Source organism: Macaca nemestrina, chromosome 4 (genome assembly GCF_043159975.1).
Source record: "Macaca nemestrina isolate mMacNem1 chromosome 4, mMacNem.hap1, whole genome shotgun sequence".
NCBI lineage: Eukaryota > Metazoa > Chordata > Mammalia > Primates > Cercopithecidae > Macaca > Macaca nemestrina.
The window spans coordinates 150,204,695-150,231,611 of NC_092128.1; the positions used below are offsets into that span (position 1 = coordinate 150,204,695).

Below are 26,917 nucleotides of genomic sequence, written 5' to 3' on the forward strand. Positions count from 1 at the left end.
AGATCATGCCATTGCACTCTAGCCTGGGCAACAAGAGTGAAACTCCATCTCAAAAAAAAAAAAGAATTGGTAAGTTGGACTTCATTGAATTCAAAAATTTCTTCTCTCTGAAAGATGTTGTCAAGAGAATGAAAAGACAAGCCACAGACTGGGAGAAAATATTTGCTAAAGATATAGCTGATAAAGAAGGACTATTAACCAAAATATACAAAGAACTCTTAAAACTCAACAACAGGAAAACAACCTGAGTTTTAAATGGGCCAAAGACCTTAAGAGACATCTTTCCAAAGAAGATACACAGGTGGCAAATAGGCAGATGAAAAGATGCTTCATATCATATGTCACTGGGAAAACGCAAATTAAAATAATGAGATACCACTACAAACCTATCAGGATGACAAAAATCCAGAACACGGCAGGGCACGTGGCTCACGCCTGTAATCTCAGCACTTTGGGAGGCCGAGGCAGATGGATCACCTGAGGTCAGGAGTTCGAGACCAGTCTGGCCAATATGGTGAAACCCCATCTCTACTAAACACACAAAAATTAGCTGGGCGTGGTGGCAGACGCCTGTAATCCCACTACTCGAGAGGCTGAGGCAGAAGAATCACTTGAACCCAGAAGGCGGAGGTTGCAGTGAGCCGAGATCGCGCCATTGCACTCCAGCCTGGGGGATAAGAGTGAGACTTCATCTCAAAAAAAAAAAAAAAAGGCCGGGCACGGTGGCTCAGGCCTGTAATCCCAGCACTTCGGGAGGCCGAGGCGGGTGGATCACGAGGTCAGGAGATCGAGACCATCCTGGCTAACATGGTGAAACCCCATCTCTACTAACAAATACAAAAAAAACTAGCCGGTCGAGGTGGCGGGCGCCTGTAGTCCCAGCTACTCCGGAGGCTGAGGCAGGAGAATGGCGTAAACCCGGGAAGCAGAGCTTGCAGTGAGCCAAGATCCGGCCACTGCACTCCAGCCTGGGCGACAGAGCGAGACTCCGTCTCAAAAAAAAAAAAAAAAAAATCCAGAATACTTGGCCAGGCATGGTGACACATACCCATAGTCCCAGCTACTCAGAAGGTTGAGGCGGGAGGATCAATTGAGCCCAGGATGTTAGGTCTGCAGTGAGCTATGACGGTGCCACTGCTCTCCAGCCTGGGTGACAGAGCGAGACCCTGTCTCAAGGAAAAAAAAAATGAAAAGCCTCTATGCTGTATGATTCCTACTATACTACATGGAGAAAAGGCCAAACTATGGAAACAGTAAAAGGAACTGTTGCCAGGGACTGGAAACAAAAGGTTGCCAGGGACTGAAGGGAGGGACCGAAGAGGCAGAGCACGGAGGATTTTTCAGGCAGGCGAACTCCTCTGAGACAGTTGTAACAGTGGATGCATGTTATGACACATCGTTCCAAACCCGTGACATGCACACCACCAAGACAGACCCTAATGCATACTGTGGACTTTGGGTTAAAGTGATGTGTCAGTATAGGTTCCCTAATTGTAACAAATGTACCACTTTGGTGGAAGATGATAATGGGAGAGGCTATTAGCAGGGACAGGGAACATATGAGAACTCTCTGTACCTTCTGCTCAATGTTGCTATGAATCTAAAACTGGCCTAAAAAAGTAAAATCTATTAAAAAAAAAAAAAAAAGACGCTGTGAGCATTAGGAAGAAAGGGACAGGGCACCTGCATTCCTCATGGAAATCATGCAAACATATCTTCTGAACAAGACTCCACTTTTTTTTTTTTTTTTTTTTTTGAGATGGAGTTTCACTCTTTCACCCAGACTGGAGTGCAGTGGCATGATCTTGACTCACTGCAACCTCCAACCCCCAGGTTCAAGCTATTCTCCTGCCTCAGCCTCCCGAGTAGATGGGGTTATAGGCGCCCGCCACCACGCCTGGCTAATTTTTGTATTTTTTAGTAGAGACGGGGTTTCATCATGTTGGCCAGGCTGTTCTTGAACTCCTGACCTCAGGTAATCCACCTGCCTCAGCCTCCCAAAGTGCTGGAATTACAGGCATGAGGCACCATGGCCGGCCAGACCCTACTTTTGAGTGGGGTCTCCTGCAGATGAGCCTGAGAGAGCCAGCAGGATTAGGTGACAAGGAAGGAGAGAGATCTTTGCATCTTCAGATGTAGGGGAGCAACGCTCATGGCAAATCTGAACATGAGCAGCTCCAGGAACCATAAAGCGGGCACAGGAAGATCAAAAGAGACTGAAGAATCTTTTTTTTTTTTTTTGAGATGGAGTCTAGTTCTGTCACCCAGGCTGGAGTACAGTGGTGTGATCTCAGCTCACTACAACCTCCACCTCCCAAGTTCAAGCAATTCTCCTGTCTCAGCCTCCCGAATAGCTGGGATTACAGGCATGCATCAACACACCGGCTAATTTTTGAATTTTTAGTAGAGATGGGGTTTCACAATGTTAGCCAGGCTGGTCTCAAACTCCCAAACTGCCACAGCCTCCCAAAATGCTGGGATTCCAGGTGTAAGCCACCACGCCTGGCCAAATCTTACATAGTGCTGAAGGCTTTTAAGTATCATTTTCCCTCTTCCCCTGTGACTGACACCTGGGGAAGTTGATAAGACGCTTCAGTGCTCCCTCCTTTGCCACCAATGGGAGGTTTAAACCACACAAGCCCCTGAGCGCACACAAACCCTCACCCAGTCACACCCACCAACCACCATAAAAACCCCAAGCCAGTCTCCTTTCCCTGTTCTCGCAAGACATTTTTTTTTGTTTTTGAGACAGAGCCTCACTGTCACCAGGCTAGAATACAATGGTGTAATCTTGGCTCACTGTAACCTCCACCTCCCAGGTTCAAGGGATTCTTCTGCCTCAGCCTCCAGAGTAGCTGGGATTACAGGTACCCACCACCACGCTCGAGTAATTTTTGTATTTTTAGTAGAGATGGGGGTTTCGCCATGTTGGCCAAGCAGGTCTCAAACTCCTGACGTCAAATGATCTGCCCACATTGGCCTCCCAAAGTGCTGGGATTACAAGCGTGAGCCACCGCAGTAGGCCAGTTGTATTTATCTATTTATTTATTTATTTATGGTGTTTTTTTAAAAAACATTTTTCTTTTAGACTTCTAGGTCAGCAGTATGTTTTTTAAAAAAATAGAGACAGGGTCTTGCTATATTGGCCAGGCTGGCCTTGAAATCCTGGCCTCAAGCAATCCATCAGCCTTGGCCTTCCAAAGTGCAAGGATTAGAGGTGTAAGCCACCATGCCTGGCTCCAGATGGCATTTGATTTTGTTTTTGTTTTTTGAGACAGAGTCTTGCACTGTCGCCCAGGCTGGAGTACAGTGGTGTGATCTCGGCTCACTGTAGCCTCTGCCTCCCAGGTTCAAGCGATTCTCCTGCCTCAACCTCCCGAGTAGCTGGGTGCATACCACCATGCCCAGCTAATTGTTTGCATTTTTAGTAGAGACAGGGGTTTCACCATGTTGGCCAGGCTGGTCTTGAACTCCTGACCTCAGGTGATCCACCCACCTCGGCCTCCCAAAGTGCTGGGATTAGAGGCATGAACCACCGCTCCCAGCCTAGGATAGCATTTTTTGGTGTTCCCTTGATTGAGAGAGAGCTCTGCAGCAGGTTCTGGTGTGCTCCAGATGGCCCCGCTGCCTAAAGCCACATTATGTGGTATATCCCACGGTGCCACATATACCAACGGAAGATGCCACGGTGCTAGAGATAACAATGGTACGTGGAGTCTCTGGCGAGCACTAATAGAAAAGCTGCAACTCTGGGCATGGTGGCTCAGCCTGTAATCCAGCACATTGGGAGGCTGAGATGAGAGGACAGTTTGAGCCCAGGAGTTCAAGACCTGCCTGGGCAACATAGGGAAATCCTTTCTCTACAAAGAATACAAAAAATTAGCTGGGTGTGGTGGCACATGCCTGCAGTCCCAGCTACTCAGGAGGCTGAGGTGGGAGGATCACCTAAGTCCAGGAAGTGGAGGCTGCAGTGAGCCGTGATTTTACCACCGCACTCCAGCCTAGGAGTCGGAGTGAGGCCCTGTCTGGAAAGAAAGAAAGAGAGAAAAGAGGAAGGAGGGGAGGAATGAGGGAAGACGGGAAGACAGCAAGGCAGGAAGGCAGGGAGGGAAGGAAGGATGGAAGGATGGAAGGAAGGGAGGGAGGGAGGGAGGGAGGATGCAAGGAAGGGAGGGAGGGAGGGAGGGATGGTGGAAGGGAGGGAGCGGGAGTACGAGAAGGGAGGAAAGGAGAGGGAAAGAAAGAAAAGAAAGGCTGTTAAGGCGAGGTGGCGGGCGCCTGTAGTCCCAGCTACTCGGGAGGCTGAGGCAGGAGAATGGTGTAAACCCGGGAGGCGGAGCTTGCAGTGAGCTGAGATCCGACCACTGCACTCCAGCCTGGGCGACAGAGCGAGGCTCCGTCTCAAAAAAAAAAAATAAAGAAAGAAAGAAAGAAAAGAAAGGCTGTTGCCACAGTGGAGATGCTGAGGATTATAGAACAAAGCCCCATTTTTTAGCACATTTATGATTCAAAATGCAGCTCTTTGGCCGGGCGCGCGGTGGCTCATACCTGTAATCCTAGCACTTTGGGAGGCCAAGGTGGGCGGATCACGAGGTCAGGAAATCGAGACCATCCTGGCTAACACGGTGAAACCCCATCTCTACTAAAAATACAAAAAAATAGCCGGATGTGGTGGTGGGTGCCTGTAGGCCCAGCTACTTGGGAAGCTGAGGCAGGAGAATGGCATGAACCCAGGAGAGGGAGTTTGCAGTGAGCCAAGATCGCGCCACCACACTCCATCCTGGGCGACAGAGTGAGACTCCGTCTCAAAAAAAAAAAAAAAAAAATGCAGCTCTTTGCATGCCACAGGGTCCTGGAAGAGACTAAGCACTTGACCATGGGGCATCAAGAGACAACCAGACTGTAGCTGTGCGTTACCAGAACCATCAAATCATAATGTTGAATGAGCAAAGCAGCAATCCATTATGCAACGGAGATAGCATATTCTACATAAAGCCTCTGTCCAGAGGGCAAAATAAGTTACATAAATAGGGAACCTGGACCTCCATGTCATTTACCTTCATTGGAACAATGCTTCTCCAGGCTGGGCATGGTGGCTCACACCTGTAATCCCAGCACTTTGGGAGGCCAAGGTGGGTGAATCACTTGAGGTCAGGAGTTCAAGACCAGCCTGGTCAACACGGTGAAACCCCGTCTCTACTAAAAATACAAAAATTAGCTGGGCGTGGCGGCGTGCACCTGTAGTCCCAGCTACTCAGGAGGCTGAGGCAGGAGAACTGCTTGAACTCGGGAGGTGGAGGTTGCAGTGAGCCAAGATCATGCCACTGCACTCCAGCCTGGCAACAGAGCAAGATTTCGTCTCAAAAAAATAATAATAATAAAAATAAAAATTAGCCAGGTGTGGTGACGGGCGTCTGTAGTTCCAGCTACTCGGGAGGCTGAGGCAGGAGAATCACTTGAACCTGGGAGGCAGAGGCTACAAAGAGCAAAAAAAAAAAAAAAAAAAGAAAAGAAAGAAAGAAACAGTACCTCTGTAACTCTGCAACTCGAATTTATAATCTCTCTTTTTTTTTTTTTTTTTGAGACAGGGTCTTGCTCTGCCTTCCAGATTGGAGTGCAGTAGAGTGATCTCAGCTCACTGCAACCTCCGCCTCCCAGGTTTAAGCAACTCTCGTGCCTCAGCCTCCCGATTAGCTGGAATTACAGGTGTGAGCCACAGCGCCCGGCCAGCCAGCAGTTGGATTTTTAAAGGTCAAACCTCCCCAGACTCCAAAGAGCACTAGGGCCAAACAGCACCACAGAGGATCACCTGGAACCAACTAACCTGGCCCAACCCTGCTTAGAAAAACAACATAGAAGCCTGAATACATGGAACTCCTTCCCGCTTTCTCATTCAATAGCAAACTTCAGATTCCAAAGAATATTGGGGCCAAACACTATTACAAAAGAGTATCAGTTTCTCTGGCCAGGCGAGGTGGCTCACGCCTGTAATCCCAGCACTTTGGGAGGCCGAGGCAGGCAGATCACCTGAGGTCGGGAGTTTAAGACCAGCCTGGCCAACATGGTGAAACTCTGTCTATACCAAAAATACAAAAAACTAGCCGGGAGTGGTGCCACACACCTGTAATCCCAGTTACTCAGGAGGCCAAGGCAGGAGAACCACTTGAACCCAGGAGGCAGAGGTTGCAGTGAGCCAAGATCATGAAACTGCACTCCAGCCTGGGGACAGAGTGAGACTTCGTCTAAAAAAAAAAAAAATAATAAAATCAAAAACAGCTAGGAGTGGTGGCACAAGCATGTAGTCCCAGCTACTTGAGGGACTGAGGTTAGACCATCACTTGAGACCAGGAAGTCAAGGCTGCAGTGAGCCAAGATCACCCCACTGCACTGCAGCCTTGGCGACAGAGTGAGACCCTGCCTCAACAAAACCAAACCAAACCCGAGCCCCGGAAGTAGTTCAGCATCCCTTCTGCTGCATTCCACTGGTAAAGCAAGTCACAAGGCAAGCCCAGATTCAATGGGAAGGAAGATACAGACCCCACCGCTTTTGGGAGGCATGCCAAAGTCACATTGTAAATTGCATAGATACAGGGAAGGCATGATGGGGGAGGGAGGTTCTTATTGTAACAACCTACTGCCCATGTCTCTGTTTGCACAGCTGAGTCCACTCTAGGAACCTGGCAGAAGACTCTTTTACCATCCTCATGGTCCAGCCCACTGTGCAGTTCTTTTTTTTTTTTTTGAGACGGAGTTTCACTCTTGTTGCCGAGGCTGGAGTGCAATGGCACGATCTTGGCTCACCTCAGCCTCCGCCTCCTGGGTCCAAGCGATTCTCCTGCCTCAGCTTCCCAAGTAGCTGGGATTACAGGCATGCGCTACCACACCCAGCTAATTTTTTATTTTCAGTAAAGACGGGGTTTCACCATGTTGGTCAGGCTGGTCTTGAACTCCTGACCTCAGCCTCCCAAAGTGCTAGGATTACAGGCATGAGCCACCACGCCCGGCCCACTGTACAGTTCTGAACTTCTGCTCCAGCTAGTGCTGATACATACGTGTCAGCTGGACCCAGAATTTTTTTCCTTACAGTCAGGGTCTCGCTGTGTGGCTGGAGTGCACTGATGCCATCTCAGCTCACCGCAACCTCCGCCTCCAGGGTTCAAGCAATTCTCCTGCCTCAGCCTACAGAGTAGTTGGGACTACAGTCATGTGCCACAATACCCAGCTAATTTTTTTTTTTTTTTTTTTTTTTTGAGACGGAGTCTTGCTCTGTCACCTAGGCTGGCTCCGCCTCCCGGGTTCACACCATTCTCCTGCCTCAGCCTCCCAAGCAGCTGGGACTACAGGTGCCCGACACCATGCCCGGCTAATTTTTTGTATTTTTAGTAAAGACAGGGTTTCACTGTGTTAGCCGGGATGTTCTTGATCTCCTGACCTTGTAATCCGCCCGCCTCAGCCTCCCAAAGTGCTGGGATTACAGGCGTGAGCCACCGTGCCCGGCCTTAATTTTTGTATTTTTTACTAGAGACGGAGTTTTGCCATGTTGACCAGGCTAGTCTCGAATTCCCGGCCTCAAGGGATCCACCCGCTTTGGCTTCTCAAAGTGTTGGGATTACAGATGTGAGCCACTGCACCCAGATTGGCTAATTTTTATTTTTTTAATTTTTATGTATTTATTTTTTTAGATGGAGTCTCACTCTGTCACCCGGGCTGGAGTGCAGTGGTGCAGTCACTGCAACCTCCACCTCCTGGGTTCAAGTGATTCTCCTGCCTCAGCCTTCCAAATAGCTGGGATTACAGGCGCACTCCACCATGCCCGGTTATTTATTTTATTTTTATTTATATTTATTTATTTATTTATTTTTTGAGACAAAGTCTCATTCTGTTGCCCAGGCTGGAGTGCAGTGGCACAACCTTGGCTCACTGCAACCTCTGCCTCCCAGAGTTCAAGCGATTCTCCTGCCTCAGTTTCCCAAGTGGATGGGACTACAGGCACATTCCGCCACACCCAGCTAATTATTCATATTTTTAGTAGAGACAGGATTTCACCATGTTGGCCAGGATGGCCTCGATCTCCTGACCTTATGATCCGCCTGCCTCAGCCTCCCAAAGTGCTGGGATTACAGGCGTCAGTCATGGCGCCCGGTCTATTTTTTAAATTTTACTTTTAGTAGAGACGAGGTTTCACCATGTTGGCCAGGCTGGTCTCGAACTCCTGACCTCAGGTGATCCACCCACCTCTCCCTCCCAAAGTGCTGGGATTATAGTCATGAGCCACTGTGCCTGGCCAATTTCTTACAGTTTTTATTTTAAATTTTATTTATTTATATTAATAGAGATGGGAGCCGGGCGCGGTGGCTCAAGCCTGTAATCCCAGCACTTTGGGAGGCCGAGACGGGCGGATCACGAGGTCAGGAGATCGAGACCATCCTGGCTAATATGGTGAAACCCCGTCTCTACTAAAAATACAAAAAACTAGCCGGGCGAGGTGGTGGGCGCCTGTAGTCCCAGCTACTCGGGAGGCTGAGGCAGGAGAATGGCGTAAACCCGGGAGGCGGAGCTTGCAGTCAGCTGAGATCCGGCCACTGCACTCCAGCCTGGGCGACAAAGCGAGACTCCGTCTCAAAAAAAAAAAAAAAAAAAATAGAGATGGGGGTCTCACTATGTTGGCAAGGTTGTTCTTGAACTCCTCGCTTCAAGCAATCCTCCCGCTTTGGCCTCCCAAGGTGCTGAGATTACATGCCTTCTTCTATTTTTTGTAGAGAGAGGGTCTCGCTCTGTCACCCAGGCTGGAGTGCGGTGGCCCCATCATAGCTCACGGCAACGTGTGGGTACACGCCCCCCGCCCCCCAGCACCTTGGCACGTTCACCAACTCAGGAAGTTCTCTGAATCCCATTCCCCCGATTTTTTTTTTCCTATGGTGGCTTCATTTCCTGGGCATGATTGGTTAAATCATTGGGGCATTTGTGATTAGCCCAACCTCCAGCCCTCTAATGACATGGTTGGGTCCCCTGGCGATCAGCATAACCTCAAGTGTGGTTGAAAGGGGCTTGTTATGAATAACAAAAGAAACTCATTTCACCTGCATCTCCCTGGCGCTATTGCTTTTTTTCTTTTTTCTTTTTTTTTGAGACAGTCTTGCTCTGTGGCCCAATCTGGAACACAGTCTCGGCTCACTGCAGCCTCTGCCTCCTGGGTTAAAACAATTCTCCTGCCTCAGCCTCCCGAGTAGCTGGGATTACAGGTGAACGCCACCACACCCGGCTACTTTTTGTATTTTTTTTTTTTTTTTTTTGAGACGGAGTCTCGCTCTGTCGCCCAGGCTGGGGTGCAGTGGCTGGATCTCAGCTCACTGCAAGCTCCGCCTCCCGGATTCACGCCATTCTCCTGCCTCAGCCTCCCAAGTAGCTGGGACTACAGACGCCAGCCACCTCGCCCGGCTAGTTTTTTTGTATTTTTTAGTAGAGACGGGGTTTCACCGAGTTAGCCAAGATGGTCTCGATCTCCTGACCTCGTGATCCGCCCATCTCGGCCTCCCAAAGTGCTGGGATTACAGGCTTGAGCCACCATGCCCGGCCTACTTTTTGTATTTTTAGTAGAGACAGGGTTTCGCCATGTTGGCCAGGATAGTCTTGAACTCCTGACCTCAGGTAATTCACTAGCTTCAGCCTTCCAAAGTGCTGGGATTACAGGCATGAGCCACCACACCCGGTCCTCCCTGGAGCCACTGCAAGAGCCTGGGACAAAAACCAAATTTATGATGAAAGATGATCCTATTGCTCTTACCACTTAGGAAATTACACGTGTTTTAGGAGCTCTGGCCTGGAGTAAAGACCAAAATACACATTTCTTATTATATCACAAGATCACAGCAGCTTTTTCAAATGTTGATGCATTTCATCAAATATCAGAAAATCATGTTCATTACTATCACCACCCATCACATCAGAAACGTTTTCCAGTAATGGGAGACTGCGAAGCTCCCAGTGGTGGATATAAATTTTCTAAAATTCTAATCTTCTCTTGAAAGCTCAAACGTTATCATTACACAGTTATTTTCCTTGAAGTGATAGTTTCAGTTTGTTCAATTTTGAGAAAGTGTCTGCGAAGTCCCAAATCTGAATTATCCCAGTTTGTCAGTCAGTCATTCTCTCAAGATAATGTCCTAGAAAGAAAGTGGCCAGTCCAGCCCCAAACACAAACAATCGCACCACGCCCATCTCATCATTCAGACTATTTAAAAGACAGGTACTCACAGATCTAGATTGAATAAAATTACAAAATTTTACTGCTGATTGGGGGACATTCTTTTTTTTTTTTTTTTAAGATGGAGTCTCGCTCTGTCACCCAGGCTGGAGTGCAGTGGTACAATCTCAGCTCACTGGAACCTCCACCTCCCGGGTTCATGCAATTCTCCTGCCTCAGCCTCCCGAGTAGCTGGGATTACAGGCATGCATCACTACACCCTGCTAATTTTTGTATTTTTAGTAGAGACGGGGTTTCACCACGTTGGCGAGGCTGGTCTTGAACTCCCGACCTCAGGTGATCCACCCGCCTCAACCTCCCGAAGTGCCGGCATTACAGGTGTGAGCCACTGCGCCTGGCCCATTTCAGCAATTATCTGTTTTCACAGGAATGCAAATAATACTAGTATCATATAAAGTGCATTATTTTAAAAACTCTATTGCTCAGGAGAAGCTATGGCCACTTTGGAACAAACAGTTTGGTCCTCACTATATGATTCAGCAATTCTACTTACTTAACTACTGCTGCTTAAGCAACAGTGTTGGGCCTTCCTCTTCCTATATCGGTGGAGTAATAAGAACCAGAATTTGGCCGGGCGCGGTGGCTCACGCCTGTAATCCCAGCACTTTGGGAGGCCGAGGTGGGCGGATCATTTGAGGTCAGGAGTTCTAGACCAGCCTGGCCAACATGTCAAAACCCCATCTCTATTAAAAATACAAAAATTAGCCGGGTGTAGTGGCACACACCTGTAATCCCAGCTACTCAGGAGGCTGAGACAGGAGGATCGCTTGAAAGTGGGAGGTGGAGGTTCCAGTGAGCCGATATCATGCCATTGCACTCCAGCCTGGGCGAAAGAGCAAGACTCTGTCTAAACAAAAATAAAAAAATAAAAATGGGCAAAAGATTTGAATACACATTTCTTAAAAGAAGGCATACAAATGATCAACAGGTTTAAGAAAAGGTATGCAGCATCATCGATCATCAGAGAAATGCAAATCAAACCTACAAAGTGATATCATCTGACCACAGTTAAAATGGCTTCTATCCAAAGACGGGTAATAACAAATGCTGGCGAGGACGTGGATAAAGGGAACCTTCAGACACTGTTAGTAGAAATGTAACTTAGTACAACCAGCACGGACAACAGTTTGGAGGTTCCTCAAAAAACTAAATGTAGAACTACTATAAGATCCAGTAATCTCAATGCTGGGTATATACCCAAAAGAAAGGAAATCAGTATATCAAAGAGATGTCTTCATTCCCGTATTTATTGCAGTACTATTTACGATAGTCAAGATTTAGAAGCAACCTAAGTGTCCATCAATGATCAGTGTGGATAAAGAAAATGTGCTATGTATACACAATGGAGTACTACTCAGCCATGAAAAAGATTGAGATCCTGTCATTTGCAACAACATGGATGGAACTGGAGATTATTATGTCAAGTGAAATAAGCCAGGCACAGCAAGACAAACACTGAATGTTCTCACTTATTTGTGGGACCTAAATATCAAAACAATTGACCTTATGGGCATAGGGAGTAGAAGGACGTAAAGTTATCACAGGCTGGGAAGGGTAGTACGAGGATGGGTAGGGGGTGGGGATGGTTAAAGGGAACAAAAAAATAGAAAGAATGAATAAGACCTAGTATTTGAAAGCATAACAGGGTGACTGTAGTCAATAATAACTTTTTTTTTGGAGGTGTAGTCTGGCTCTGTCACCCAGGCTGGAGTGCAGTGGTGCAATCTCGGCTCCGTGCAGCCTCTGCCTCCCTGGTTCAAGAAATTCTCCTGCCTCAGCCTCCCAAGTAGCTGGGATTACAGGCACACGCCACCACGTGGCTAATTTTTGTATTTTTAGTAGAGACAGGGTTTCACCATGTTCGCCATGCTGGTCTCAAACTCCTGACCTTAGGTGATCCACCCACCTCAGCCTCCCAAAATGCTGGGATTACAGACATGAGCCACCACACCCAGCCTCTTTTATTTATTTATTTATTTAGAGACAGAGTGTCACCCTGTGGCCCAGGCTAGAGTGCAATGGTGCGATCTCGGTTCACCGCAACCTCTGCCTCCCGGGTTCAAATGATTCTCCTGCCTTAGCCTCCCGAGTAGCTGGGATTACAGGCGCCCTCCACCCACCACCACGCCTGGCTAATTTTTTGTATCTTTAGTAGAGACGAGGTTTCACCATGTTGGCCAGGCTGGTCTCGAACTCCTGACCTTGTGATCCGCCCGCCTCGGCTTCCCAAAGTGCTGGGATTACAGGCATGAGCCACTGCACCCAGACTCTTTTAGTTATTTTTAAATGTACAATTCGGCCAGGCATGGTGACTCACGCCTGTAATCCCAGTACTCATTATGTTGCTCTCATCAAAATCAAGAGACTCCATCTCTACTAAAAATATAAAAATTAACTGGGTGTGGTGGTGCGCGCCTGTGGTCCCAGCTACTTGAGAGGCCTAGGTGGGAGGATTGCTCGAGCCTCGGAGGCTGAGGCTGTGGTGAGCCGAGATTGCACCAATGCACTCCAGCCTGGGCAACAGAATGAGACCATGTCTCAAAAAAGAAAGGAAAAAGGAAAAAGGAAAAAGGAAAGGAAAGGAAAGGAAAGAATGGCATAGGACAGCCTTGGAAAACAAAAAATAAAAAACAAAATTAAAAAAAGAAATGAAAAGTAAGCCAGAGACGAAGAGGAAATGTATGCAATACTAAAATCTTGTATCCAAACTATAAAAAGAACTCTTACAAGTCAACTATAAGATGACAAAAAAAATTCAATTTTTAAAATGGGATTTTAAAAATTTGAACAGAAATTTCACAAAAGAAAGTATATAAAAGGCCGGGGCTGGGCACAGTGGCTCATGCTTATAATCCTAGTGCTTTAGGAGGTCAAGGTGGGAGGATCGCTTGAGGCCAGAAGTTTAGCCTGGGCAACATAGCAAGACCCTATCTCTAAAAAAAAAAAAAAAAAAATCATATAAATTAGCCAGGAGTGGCGGCATGTGCCTGGAGTCCCAGCTACTCAGGAGGCTGAGGTGGGAGGATCGCTTGAGCTCACGAATCCAAGACTGCAATGAGCTATGATCATGCCACGGCACTCCAGCCTAGACAATGCTGTGTCTAAAAAGGAAGATATTCAAAAGGCCAACAAGCACAAGAAAAGATACTCAACATCATTAGCCACCAGGGAAATGCAAATCAAAACCACAATCATATACCATCACACATCTGTTACAACAGCTGAAATTAAAGACTAGAGATACCAAGAATGGCAACTGGACTCTCATTCAGCACCAGGGGGAAAGTAAACTGATGTACCAGTTTGGGAAACAGCTTGGTTCTTACCATATGATTTAGCAATTACACACTTAGAGAATGAACATGTACTCACCCAACAACTTGTACATGAGTGTGCATAGCAGTTTTATTCATAACTACCCCAGAATGAAAGAAACTCAATGTGCCTCGACTGGTGAATGGATGAACGGTGTCATATCCTTGTGGTTTAATACTACTCAGCAGTAAAAAGGAATGAACTACCGATACACGTAACATAGAGGAATCTCAAAAGCATGCAGAGGGCATGCACGGGGCTCATGCCTGTAATCACAGCACTTTGGGAAGCTGAGGTGGGAGGATCACTTGAGCTCAGGAGTTTGAGACCAGCTGGGCAACATAGCAAGACCTCTTCCTTATTAAAAATTAAAAAAAATTAGCCAGGCATGGTGATGCGTGCCTGTAGTCCCAGCTCCTCAGGAGGCTGAGGCAGGAAGATGGTTTAGGTCTGGGAGATCAAGCCTGCAGTGAGCTAATATCATACCACTGCACTCCAGCCTGGGCAACAGAGTGAGACCCTGTCTCAGAAAACAGAAAACATGCTGAGCAAAAGAAACCAGACACAAGAGTGCATGCCATATGATCCCATGTATGTGAAACTACAGAAAGAGAAATTCTAGTCTAAAATGAGAAAAAGGGCCAGGCGCGGTGGGTGGCTCATGCCTGTAATCCCAGCACTTTGGGAGGCCAAGGCAGGCAGATCACCTGAGGTCAGGAGTTCGAGACCAGCCTGGCCAACTTTAGTTGGCCATCTTTTTAGTAGAGATGGCAAAACTTCATCTCTACTAAAAATTAAAAAATTAGCTGGACACGATGGTGGATGTCTGTAATCCCAGCTACTCGAGAAGATGGCAGAGAATCCCTTGAACCTGGGAGATGGAGGTTGCAGTGAGCCAAAATCACACCACTGCACTCCAGCCTGGGCGACACAGTGAGACTCCATAACAAAAATAGAATAAAATAAAAATACAAAAAATTAGCTGGGTGTGGTGAGGGCTGCCAGCTACTCAGGAGGCTGCGGCAGAAGAATCGCTTGAACCAGGGAAGTGGAGGTTGCCGTGAGCCCAGATGGCACCACTGCACTCCAGCCTGGGTGACAGAGCGAGACTCCATCTCCAAACAAATAAATAATATAAAGTGACAAAAAGCAGGTGCCCAAAAGCAGGTGGTTGCCTAGCACCAGGGATGGGGGTTATGGATAGACTGGAAGGAACAGGAGGGAACAGTTTGGGGTAATGGAATTGATCTCTATCTTGATTGTGGGGGGTTATGAGGGTGTATAAATGTGTCAAAACTGATAGAAACGTATATTTAAACGGGGTGCCTAGTACCACATATAAATTACACTTCAATAACATTGTTTTTTTTTTTTTTTTTAACAAATAATGGGCCAAAATGGCAGGAAATTACTGCTTCTGAAAGCAGAGTTCAGGAATAATGTCCTCTATGACACCACCAGCACACCGTCATGTAGATACGGCTGATGACAGTTCTTGGGAACAAAATGATGATGGACAAATTGTGAATAACGGCGGTCCTCCATTACCATCCATGATTTCACAGGTCAGATGCACATTAAACTAACTGTAACCAGAAAATGCAACGAAGCCATGCTGTGATGACTCACGGGGCGGGGAGTTACAGCCTTGGCTCTCTGGCAGGCTCAAGGGGTGAGTGCATGTTGCATGCCTTTGGCCGTAACTGCACGGAATTACAGCCAGCATGGATCATATGGATTTTCATAGATGGAACTTCCATGCTTCTTCCCAGGAAAACAGCAAAACATCACTTGTTGACAATAGTTTACTCTGCAGGTAGCTATCTTACCCTTTCTGATTCTTGGTGCCGGTTAACATTAAGATAAAGAAAACAGGCCAGGCACGGTGGCTCATGCCTGTTATCCCAGCACTTTGGGAGGCTGAGGCGGGTGGATCACCTGAGGTCAGGAGTTTAAGACCAGCCTGACCAACCCTGAGAAACCCTGTCTCTATGAAAAATACAAAATTAGCTGGGTGTGGAGGCGCATGCCTATAATCCCAGCTACTTGGGAGGCTGAGGCAGGAGAGTCACTTGAACCTGGGAGGCAGAGGTTGCAGTGAACTGAGATCATGCCATTGCACTCCAGCCTGGGCAACAAGAGCGAAACTCCGTCTCAAACAAACTAACAAATGAACAAAAACAGGCCAGGTGCGGTGGCTCAAGCCTATAATCTCAGTACTTTGGAAGGCTGAGGCAGTGGAATCACTTGAGACCAGGAGTTTGAGACCAGATTGAGAAACATAGCGAGACCCCATCTATACAAAAAAATTTTTTAATTAGCCGGGCATGGTGGCACACACCTGCAGTTCCAGCTACTCAGGAGGCTGGGGTGGGAGAGTCACTTGAGCCTGGGAGGTCAAGGTTGCAATGAACTAATGATTGATTGAGTCCCTGCACTCTAGCCTTGGTGACAGAGTGAGACCCCAACCCCACCACCCACCCCCCCCAAAAAAATAGGGCCAGGCACAGTGGCTCACACCTGTAATGCCAACACTTTGGGAGGCCGAAGCAGGCAGATCACCTGAGGTTAGGAGTCCGAGCCTAGCTTGGCCAACATGGTGAAACCCTGCCTCTACTGAAAATACAAAAATTAGGCGGATGTGGTGGTGGGCACCTGTAATCTCAGCTATTTGGGAGGCTGAGACACGAGACTCACTTGAATCCGGGAGGCGGAGGTTGCAGTGAGCCAAGATCATGCCATTGCACTCCAGCATGGGCGACAAGTGAAACTCCATACCACCCCCCCAAAAAAAAAAAAAAGCCAGAGACTTCAAAAATAACTAGAATGATTCCAGACAACCTAGAAGGAGGGAATAGCTTCCTCTCACTCTCACTGGGAAATATGCAGAGATAAGATAATTGTCTTTATGACTCCGAAAATGCTTAAGACACGAACAACATGTAAACAAATAACTCCTACGAGAGCTTCTGAATTCACACATGATCCCATTTCATCCTTGCAAGAACACTGGGCAATAGATAATATCTTAAAATTTCCATTTTACAAATAAAAAATTCCCAGCCAGACGTGGCAGTTCACACCTGCCATCCCACCACTTTAGGAGAGCAAGACGGAAGGATCACTTGGAACCAGGAGTTCGAGACCAGCCTGGGCAACAAAGCGAGACTCTGTTTCTATAAATTTTTTTTTTTTTTTTTTTTTTGAGGTGAAGTCTTGCTGTGTTACCCAGGCTGGGGTGCAGTGGTGCGATCTCGGCTCACTGCAACCTGTGCTTCCTGGGTTAAAGTGATTCTCCTGCCTCAGCCACCTGTGTAGCTGGGACTACAGGCGTGTGTCACCACACCTGGCTATCTATTAATGTTTTTTTAAATTAAACTTCAAAATAAAGGCCTGGCATGGTGGCTCACACCTGTAATCCCATCACTTTGGGCTGAGGTAGGCGGATCACCTGACGTGAGGAGTTCGAGACCAGCCTGGCCAACATGGTGAAACCCCGTCTATACAAAAAATACTTTAAAAATTAGCCAGGTGTGGTGGTGGGTGCCTGTAGTCCCACCTACTCGGGAGGCTGAGCCAGGAGAATCGCTTGAACATGGGAGGCAGAGGTTGCAGTGAGTCAAGATGATGCCACTGTACTCCAGCCTGGGCGATGGAAGGAGACCCCGTCTCAAAAATAAATAAATAAATACATACATACATACATACATACATACATAAAGATAAAAATAAAGTATCTCTTCTCATTGCCATCATGTCTGAGTCAGAGTCTCCAAAGAGCCTGAACAAATAAAAAATTTCAGACTCAGGTCAGGTGCGGTGGCTCACGCCTGTAATCACAACACTTTGGGAGGCCAAGGCGGGCGGATCACAAGGTCAGAAGATTGAGACCATCTTGGCTAACTCGGTGAAACCCCCGTCTCTACTAAAAATACAAAAAAAAAATTAGCCCGGTGTGGTGGTGGGTGCCTGTAGTCCCAGCTACTCGGGAGGCTGAGGCAGGGGCATTAACCCAGGAGGCAAAGCTTGGAGTGAGCCAAGATTGCACCACTGCACTCCAGCCTGGGCCGCAGAGCGAGACATCGTTTCAAAAAAAAAAAATTCCAGACTCAGAGAGGTTACTCGAGCTTACCTGCCTTGGATGTGACACCAACCACAGAGGGGTTGAGGGGTCTGGAAAGAACCTTGCACTCCTGCTAAGATCACCAAGCTCTGCTTCCAATACTGCCTTCTTCCAACATCTCAAAGGGCTTATGAGGACCGTCCTAAGAAGGAGGCTGTAACTGACAGCGATTATCCACCTCCCCCAAGAGGACCAGCATGGAGAATAAGCTCATCAAGGCCAATGCCCTTGTTTTAGATGCCTTCCAGATTATTCCAGGATCTCATCTCAGATAAGTGTCTATCTTAAGCTCTCTCTCCTGTTCACCGTCTAACGTCTCCCATGCACTGCACCCTCTAACTCAGGGCCTGACATCTGTAAGATCCCTAAATCCCCATCCTGTTCTGTAAGCAGCCCTTCAATTTCTACTTCACTGAAACATGACTATTCCCTCAGGACACTGCTTCCCTAAAGCACTGTGAATAGTGGTCTTTTTCTGTCCCATGCAAGCCCCCATAAACCACGCTCTACTGTCTTAGAGAAGGAACACTAATTGCCGCATCAAGACTATTGTTACTCTCATTTCCGTTTTGTTTTCGTTTGTTTCTTTCGAGACAGGCTGTTGTTCTGTCATCCAGGCTGGACTGCAATAGTGCGATCATAGCTCACTGATCCTCGGACTCCTGGGCTCAAACAATCCTCCTGCCTCAGCCTCCTGAGTAGCTGGGACTACAGGTGCACATCACCATGTCCGGCTAATTTTTACTTTTGTAAAGATGGGGTCTCACTCTATTGCCCAGGATGATCTCAAACTCCTGGCTTCAAGCCATCTTCCCACCTCCACTTCCTAAAGTGTTGGGATTACAGTTATAAGCCACTGTGCCCAGCCCAGACTCATTTATCTAATTACTGACTTGACATCTCTACTTGAAGGTGTACTTAGCAATTGTTTTTTGTTTTTTGATTTTTGTTTTTGAGACACAGTCTCACTCTGTTGCCCAGCCTGGAGTGCAGTGGCATGATCTTGGCTCACTGCAACCTCCCCCTCCTGGGTTCAAGCAATTCTTGTGCCTCAGCCTCCATAGTAGCTGGGATTACAGGCATGCACCACCATGCCCAGCTAATTTTTATATTTTTAGTAGAGACGGGGTTTCACCATGTTGGCCAGACCGGTCTCGAACTCCTGACCTCAAGTGATCTGTCTGCCTCGGCCTCCCAAAGTGCTGGGATTACAGGCGTGAGCCACTGCGCCCGGCCAGCAATTATTTTAAGAGTAGGGGTCTTGCTATGTTGCCAAGGCTGGTCTTGAGCTCCTGGCCTCAAGCGATGCTCCCGCCTTGGCCTCCTAAAGCGCTGGGATTATAGACATGAGCCCCTGTGCCCAGCAGGAGCAGTTTTTTAGTCAGTTATTCACTTGCCCACTAAAACCTAAACTTCCTGAGGCCAGGAACACATTGTACTTTTTTTTTTTTTTTTTTTTTCTCTGAGATGGAGTGTAGCTCTGTTGCCCAGGCTGGAGTGCAGTGGCGCCATCTTGGCTCACTACAGTCGCTGCCTCCCAGGTTCAAGCGATTTTCCTGCCTCAGCCTCCTGCGTAGCTGGGATTACAGGCATCCGCCACCACACCCGGTTAATTTTTTTATTTTTGGTAGTGACGGGGTTTCACCACGTTGGCCAGGCTAGTCTCCAACGTCTGACCTCAAGTTATCCGCCCGCCTCGGCCTCCCAAAGTGATGGGATTACAGGCGTGAGCCACTGTGCCCAGCCACGGGACCCACTTTACTCTTAATTTCCCCAAATCCTAGAACAGTGCGTGGCCCACAGGAAATCCACAGAATATATCTGCAGAATGAATGAATGGCTTGCCAAAAGAATTAGGGCAAATAAGTAGATATCGAGTAAACGTCCACAACCACCTACCCCATACCCTTTTAAGCTCTAGGGAGATGGCGGCTCCTGTGGGGTCCGGGATGGGGGTCTCCGTTCCTTTCATCCTTCCGCCTCGTGGGGGAGTCAAGTCTCCGCAGGCGGAGAGCCCGGATGCAGGCGCGGCTAGGCGGCCCTCTCTGTGGTGAGCCCCCGGGTCCCTCCTCCACAGCACCCGGAGTGCCTCTATGGTTCTTCCTGTCCTTAGTCGGGAGGGGGCGCTGTGCGCAGGCGCGAGGTGACGCCGCGGCAGGACCGGAAGGAGTGTAGCGGCTGCCTCAGCGGCAGCGACGGAGCTCGCAGCTGTGGCTTCTGAAGAGTAAGCGGCGCGGTACCGAAGGCCGCCGAACCCGCCTGGCTAGCCGGCGAGTTGAGTGGCGAGTGAGTGTCGGTCGCGGGGCGCGCTTGAGCTCCTGGGCGGGACTGTGAGGCGAGGCGGCCTCTCTGCGGGACGCCTCCGTGGAGCTCCGGGGGTGGGGGCGGGGGCGCGGGCCGTGAGGGCCGCCGAGCTGAGGGGCGCGGGCCGAGGCCCGGGCGGGATCGGGCCAAAGGACTGGGCTGGGCGTCTCGAGCCCCGTGCGGAGGCGAGGCGGGAGCGACAAAGGCGCTGAGCGACTGGGCGACCCCCTCCCGCCTCTTCGCGAAGTTTCGCGGGCCGGCCCTTTGGGTCAGCTGCGCGAGGGCGATAGCCCGGGAGACCGCGCTTCCCTCCCCCGGGCCCGAGGTCGCCGCGGAGGCGGGGTCCGTGCACCCGAGCGCGGTCTGGAGAAGCGGCGGGAGGCGGCCGGTCCCTGTGAACCCCAGCCCAGGCGGGCGGCGTTTTTCCACCTCTCCCCTCACATCTGGAGCGGGTGGTGTTCCGCGAAAGTTGGCGACTGTCACCGGGCACTCGCGAGGGCGCCGCAAGTGCGTCAAACCCTTCTGCGGGGCGCTGGGGGCTGGCCCGGCTCGGGTGCCCGGGCGCTGGGCAGGGAGCGAGGCCGCTGTCCCCGCGTCGAGGTGGCCCGGCTCCCGGTGTAACGGGACCAGGGATCCAAGACTTTGGGCCACTTGCAACCAATCCTGGAGCGTGCGCGGCGTGCGGGTTACAGAAATTTCTGACAAATCTGCCAGGGCTCTGTGCGTCCCTGAGGGCCTGGCTAGCAGTTGTCCCCGGTACTTCGATCGTGCAAAAAGAACGTTCTTTTTTCTGTTCTTTTTTTTTTTTTTTTTTTTTTGAGACGAAGTCTTGCTCTGTTGCCCAGGCTGGAGTGCAGTGACGCGATCTCTGCTCACTGCAACCTCCGCCTCCCTGCGTCAAGGAATTCTGCCTCAGCCTCACAGGGATTGCTTCAGCTGGGATTCCAGGCATGTGCCACCACACCTGGCTAATTTTTGTATTTGTAGTAGAGACAGGGTTTCACCATGTTGGCCAGGCTGGTCTCGAACTTCTGACCTCAGGTGATCCCTTCTTCGGCCTCCCAAAGTGCTACATAGTCTTTTCAAAAAACGTGTCAGCTGTGTTCTCCCGGGGCCCTTGGGCCCTTCAGTAAGAAGCGCCCTGGCTGAAAACCCACACGTTTACCTACAGAGGAAGCACTGTGATATAGAGGGTGAGCAGGGCAGAGGGCCTCACCGTGGCCCTCACACACACCTGGCTCCAGCTTGGCCAGGCCATTTTGCGCTCGTGGGCCTGTGCCTCACCTCAAAAATGGGGTTTCTTCCCTTATGAAGAAGACCCATGAATTAATAATGGAATTGCCAGGAATGCTAAAAACTAAGTTTGGTGTATTGTTTTCAAGCTGTTACTCCTGGAAGGGGCTGGGTTGGCATTGTTTTAGAGGTTAGGAGCCAAACATAGCTCATCTATTCTCCAGCTGTTTTTAATCCTCCAGCTTCCTGCAATAGTCAGGCACAAGGTCTTAGAAAAATGGGTTTGTGCTGCTGTATGTTTTGGTGGGCAATAGGTACACTAATATGTATCACCTTTGTTTACTGAATGGGATGCAGGTGGGGGACCAGAGCACATCCGCGTCCCTCGGAAACGGTGGCGTTTAAATGTAATATGTCTCTTCAGTTCCTCTCTGCCCCACCCACCCCAGCCCATTGATTGAGCTTTTTTTTGGGGGGGGGCGGGGGAGACGGAGTCTGGCTCTGTTCAGGCTAAAGTGCAGTGGTGTGATCTCTGCCCACTGCAACCTCCACCTCCCAGGTTCGAGTGATTCTCCTGCCTCAGCGTCCCGAGTAGCTGGGATTACAGGCGTGCGCCACTACGGCCGTCTAAGTTTTTTTTTTTTTTTTTTTTTGAGACGGAGTCTCGCTCTGTCGCCCAGGCTGGAGTGCAATGGCCGGATCTCGGCTCACTGCAAGCTCCGCCTCCCGGGTTCACGCCATTCTCCTGCCTCAGACTCCCGAGTAGCTGGGACTACAGGCGCCCGCCACCTCGTCGGGCTAGTTTTTTGTTTTTGTTTTGTTTTGTTTTGTTTTGTTTTTGAGACGGAGTCTTGCTTTGTCACCCAGGCTAGAGTGCAGTGGCCGGATCTCAGCTCACTGCAAGCTCCGCCTCCCAGGTTCACGCCATTCTCCTGGCTCAGCCTCCCGCGTAGCTGGGACTACAGGCGCCTGCCACCTCGCCCGGCTAGTTTTTTGTATTTTTTAGTAGAGACGGCGTTTCACCGTGTTAGCCAGGATGGTCTCGATCTCCTGACCTCGTGATCCGCCCGTCTCGGCCTCCCAAAGTGCTGGCTTGAGCCACCGCGCCCGGCCTTTTTTTTTTTTTTTTTTTTTTTAAGAGACGGAGTCTGGCTCTGCTGCCCAACTCCTGGGTTTAAGTGACCTTCGGCCTCCCAAAGCGCAAGAATTACAGGCTTGAGCCACCGTGCTCTTGCAGAACATTCTTTACACGCTGAGAAGGGAGAGAGGAACGGGAAGATTTTATGAAACATCTCAATTTAGTCTGCTTGCTTTGAGGAAGAAGGCTAATAAATGGCCTGGCTTTGCCTTGATTTTGTATTTCATAATTTATTGCGCCTGGGGTATGGGGAGTAGTGGTGGGTTTCAGGAAATGCCTGGAGAGTCTAGGCCAGATTTTGTACCCCCTGGCAAACCTCGTTGGAGGCTTTAGATTTTTACCCTGATTAGAGAAGCGGCAGCTAATAGAAGAGAACCCCTGAAGCCCTGGTGGAGAAATCTTAAAGAAGGGTTAGGTGTGAGTGAGACAGACTAAAAGTTAATGAATAGAGTAGTTGAGAGAGCTGGTGTTTGCTAGCTGTCCCTCTGTCACTAACTCTACTACGAGCTACTATTTAATGTGTTTACAGAATTATAGGCTCTCCTATATTTTAGATCTTTAGAGACATAATTCATTCTCATACCTGATGTCATCATTATAGCTGCATTATTGTCCAAGATAATAACGTAGCCGGGCATGGTGTGGCTTATGCCTGTAATCCCAGCACTTTAGGGGGCTGAGGCGGGCGGATCACCTGAGGTCAGGAGTTCGAGACCAGCCTGGCCAACATGATGAAACCCTGTCTCTACTAAAAATACAAAAGTTAGCCAGATGTGGTGGCGCATGCTTGTAATCTCAGCTACTCGGGAGGCTGAGGCAGGAGAATCTCATGAACCCGGGAGGCAGAGATTGCAGTGATCCGAGATCGTGCTATTGCGCTCCAGCCTGGCTGACAGAGCGAGACTCCGTCTCAAAAATAGTAATAAAATTTAAAAAAGAAACTGAGGTGCTGAAAAATATCTAGTCTCAAAACTTGTAAGGGTCAGCTTGGGACTTGAACTCAGTTTGGACCCAGAGTTCGTGCCAGTAATTATCCTGCTATAATTAGTGAGTGCTATTTATTCTGAAAGTACATCTACTATTGAAGAGCATCTACTATGTGCCATCCAGTGTGCTACGTCCTGGGGCTTTGGGATCAAGTAACACTTTGGTTCTGCCTTCTTGGAACTTAAGTTTTAGCAGAGGAGACCGAAATTACACAGTTTCCTAAATAAGTATATGAAATTATTGTTGTAAGTACTTTGAAGAAATGAGGTACGTTGTGTGATTGAACTAGGGAGGAACATCTAGGGGATAGTCAGGAACAGTTTTTCTCTGAGGAGAAAGCAAAGAACCGAATAGAGTTAATTTGGTCCAAGAGACAGTGAAGAAGAGTAGTCCAGCTGGGGAAGAGCCTGCAGTGGAAGGAGGAAGCAAATCGTGGAACTGAACCATTGCTACTACGGAGTGGTGAATGCGGGGGGAAAAGGTAAGGCCCGCTATGTCAGCAAGGTCAGGTGATGGTAGCGTTTTGTAGGCCATGGTAAGGATTTTGGTTCCACCACGGTGAGATTTGTGGTTGGAGCCTGCAAGGCAGTACTTGGGCTAGAAGCAGAAGCATGTCCTTTGGTCACAGAAGATTCAGTTCTAAAAAGATCATTGAAAACATTGATTTTACCCTCCACCCATGAGGATGAAGAAAATCTTGATGTTTTATGTTAAACTGTTTAGCCCGCCCACTGAAGATATTGAGTTTAATTTTTGATTTAAAACCTTTCCTATTGTAAAAATGCACTGATAATAGGATTCTTAGAATTTTTAAACTCTAGACTAATTGTTTGCATATTTATATCCATAATCATGGATGTTATTTTACTGTAGTTATTTTGTCCACTTATTAAAGTTAACACAATTTTCATTTTCTTTCTCTGAACTCATCATCTGCTTTGTTCTTCCTTAATAGCATCACCATCCTATGGTCACCTGATCTCAGCATCTAGGTCAACTTTGATTCCTTCTTCTTGCCCTGATGGCCAATGACATACACAGATCCCATCGACTCTAACTCTGCAATCAGTGTCTTGTATTGTTTTCCTCCCTGTAGATACTGTTTTCCTCCCCCTAGGTACTGTTGGCTCTTGTTTCCTGGGTTTCCTGGCACCAGTTGTCTCCTACAGTCCATCTTACGCATTGCAGCCAGGTTGATTTTTCTAAAGCACAGCTGTCATTGCGTTGCTTCCCGTTGGCTAGAAAATAAAATCTGAGCTCTGTTTCAGTTATCTGTTGATGCATAACAAACCACCTGGATACTCACTGGCTTCATAGAGTAATTTTGTTTGTTGACAGTTTTATGAGTCAGGAGAATTGGGAAGTGCTGACCTGGGCCATTTTTCTCTGGTCCACATGCTATCCTTAGAGGTGGCCAGTGCTGGAGCATCCGCTTCCATAATGGCTTCTTCGTTCACATGCCTTGTCAAAGACGGCTGGAAGACTGGTCTCAGCTGGCTCTTTCCCTCCGCATGTAGTGTCAGGGCTTTCTGTGTGATCTCTCAGCAGGGTTTTCAGACTTTTTACCTGATGTCTCTGGGCCCAGGAACCCTAAGTGAAAGCTGCTGTGCCTTTTGTTTTCTTTCTTTCTCTTTTTTCTTTTCTTTCTTTCTTTTTTTTTTTTTTTTGAGACAGAGTCTCCTTCTGTCGCACAGGCTGGAGTGCAGTGGCACAATATCAGCTCACTGCAACCTCTGCCTTCTGGGTTCAAGCAATTCTTGTGCCCCAGTTTCCAGAGTAATTGGGATTACAGGCGTGTGCCGTCGCACCCAGCTAATTTTTGTATTTTTTTAGTAGAGTTGGGGGCTGCTGTGCTTTTAAAGGATAAGCCCAAATCTGACACAGCTCTCACTTTGGCTTGATATGGCTATTCTTGCTCAACCTTCCCTGGCTACCTGCCCTTCCCCTATAGTCTCTTTATTGCTCTAGTAACTTTATTCTCTGATTGATGGGGCTCTGAGTTCTTTGAAACAAAAATCCATGTAAGAGTTTCTTTTTTTTTTTTTTTTTTTTTTTTTTGAGACGGAGTCTCGCTCTGTCGCCCAGGCTGGAGTGCAGTGGCCAGATCTCAGCTCACTGCAAGCTCCGCCTCCCGGGTTCACGCCATTCTCCTGCCTCAGCCTCCCGAGTAGCTGGGACCACAGGCGCCGCCACCTCGCCCGGCTAATTTTTTGTGTTTTTAGTAGAGACGGGGTTTCGCCGTGTTAGCCAGGATGGTCTCGATCTCCTGACCTTGTGATCCGCCCGTCTCGGCCTCCCAAAGTGCTGGGATTACAGGCTTGAGCCACCGCGCCCGGCCGAGAGTTTCTTTTGATGTATTCCCGATGATGCATAACCAATTCTTGTTATATAAAATGCTGTAGTACAGTCAGCTCTCCGTATCCAGAGCTTTCACATCTGGATATGGGGATCTGACAGTAAACTTTTTCAGTATTGATTTAATATTGATTATATTAGTACAGACTTAGGATGGATATCCAAAGAATGGTTAGGATGAGCAAATGGTATTTGAATGAAAAACAATCGTTTATAGGCATTTTTTAAAACATGCTAGGAAGAGGTATTGTGGAGGCCTGGTATGACATGGGCATGTCATCTTCCCGCCTGTGACTAGCTCTGCTTTGCCCACTTTTTCTTTTCTTTCTTTTTTGAGACGGAGTCTCTCTGTCACCCAGGCTGGAGTGCAGTGACACAGTCTAGGCTCACTGCAACCTCTGCATCCTGGGTTCAAGCAATTCTCCTGCCTCAGCCTCCTGAGTAGCTGGGACTATAGGCACCTGCAACCACACTTGACTGGTTTTTGTATTTTTAGTAAAGACGGGGTTTCACCATGGTGGCCAGGCTGGTCTCGAACTCCTGACCTCAAATAATTCACCCACCTCGGCCTCTCAAAGTTTTGGGAATACAGGTGTGAGCCACCATGCCTGGCCTGCTTTGCCCACTTTTTGCTGGAAAGTCAAAGGGATTAACTCATTAAATTTGAAAGTCTTGGCCGGGCGCGGTGGCTCACGCCTGTAATCCCAGCACTTTGGGAGGCCGAGGTGGGCGGATCACAAGGTCAGGAGATCGAGACCACGGTGAAACCCCGTCTCTACTAAAAATACAAAAAATTAGCCGGGCGCGGTTGTGGGCGCCTGTAGTCCCAGCTACTCGGGAGGCTGAGGCAGGAGAATGGCGTGAACCCGGGAGGCGGAGCTTGCAGTGAGCCGAGATCGCGCCACTGCACTCCAGCCTGGGCGACAGAGCGAGACTCCGTCTCAAAAAAAAAAAAAAAAAAATTTGAAAGTCTTTAATAACCCCCAAATATGTTGCAGAAGTGGCAGACATATTTACAGAAAGTATTCTGGAGAGCCAGGGGCACTACAGAGCCCCAGGATCATGCAGTAGTAGTTTAGGAGCATATACATAAGGAAAAATGGAGAAGCAACCTGAATAGAACAAGGAGAAGAAAATGATTTGTAGAAGACAGACTTAAGCATTCTGGTCACGAGGCAGTGAAGGTGAGATTTTGAAA

The 26,917-nt window shown here is 48.4% G+C and overlaps 2 protein-coding genes across 8 annotated transcripts in view; one reads left to right on the forward strand and one right to left on the reverse strand.

The window, feature by feature from the left end:
• LOC139362955 (uncharacterized) overlaps positions 1-19,807 on the reverse strand; it is an 89,982-nt gene extending 70,175 nt beyond the window's left edge. For 2 of the 3 annotated variants that reach the window (XM_071095372.1, XM_071095374.1), the window contains exon 1: positions 19,602-19,807. In XM_071095372.1, the coding sequence (XP_070951473.1) occupies positions 19,602-19,674 (73 nt within the window). In that variant the 5' untranslated portion in view covers positions 19,675-19,807. The remainder of the gene's footprint in view (positions 1-19,601) is intronic. The other variant, XM_071095373.1, reaches the window with a different exon arrangement.
• A 44-nt stretch (positions 19,808-19,851) lies between these two features.
• Positions 19,852-26,917, forward strand: part of LOC105497363 (E3 ubiquitin-protein ligase RNF216) — a 164,978-nt gene continuing 157,912 nt past the window's right edge. For 2 of the 5 annotated variants that reach the window (XM_011768359.3, XM_011768360.2), the window contains exon 1: positions 19,853-19,988. The gene's annotated coding sequence lies outside the window, so the exon portion shown is untranslated. Of the gene's footprint in view, positions 19,989-26,917 lie in introns of all 5 variants that reach the window. The other 3 variants (XM_071095356.1, XM_071095354.1, XM_071095355.1) reach the window with 3 other exon arrangements.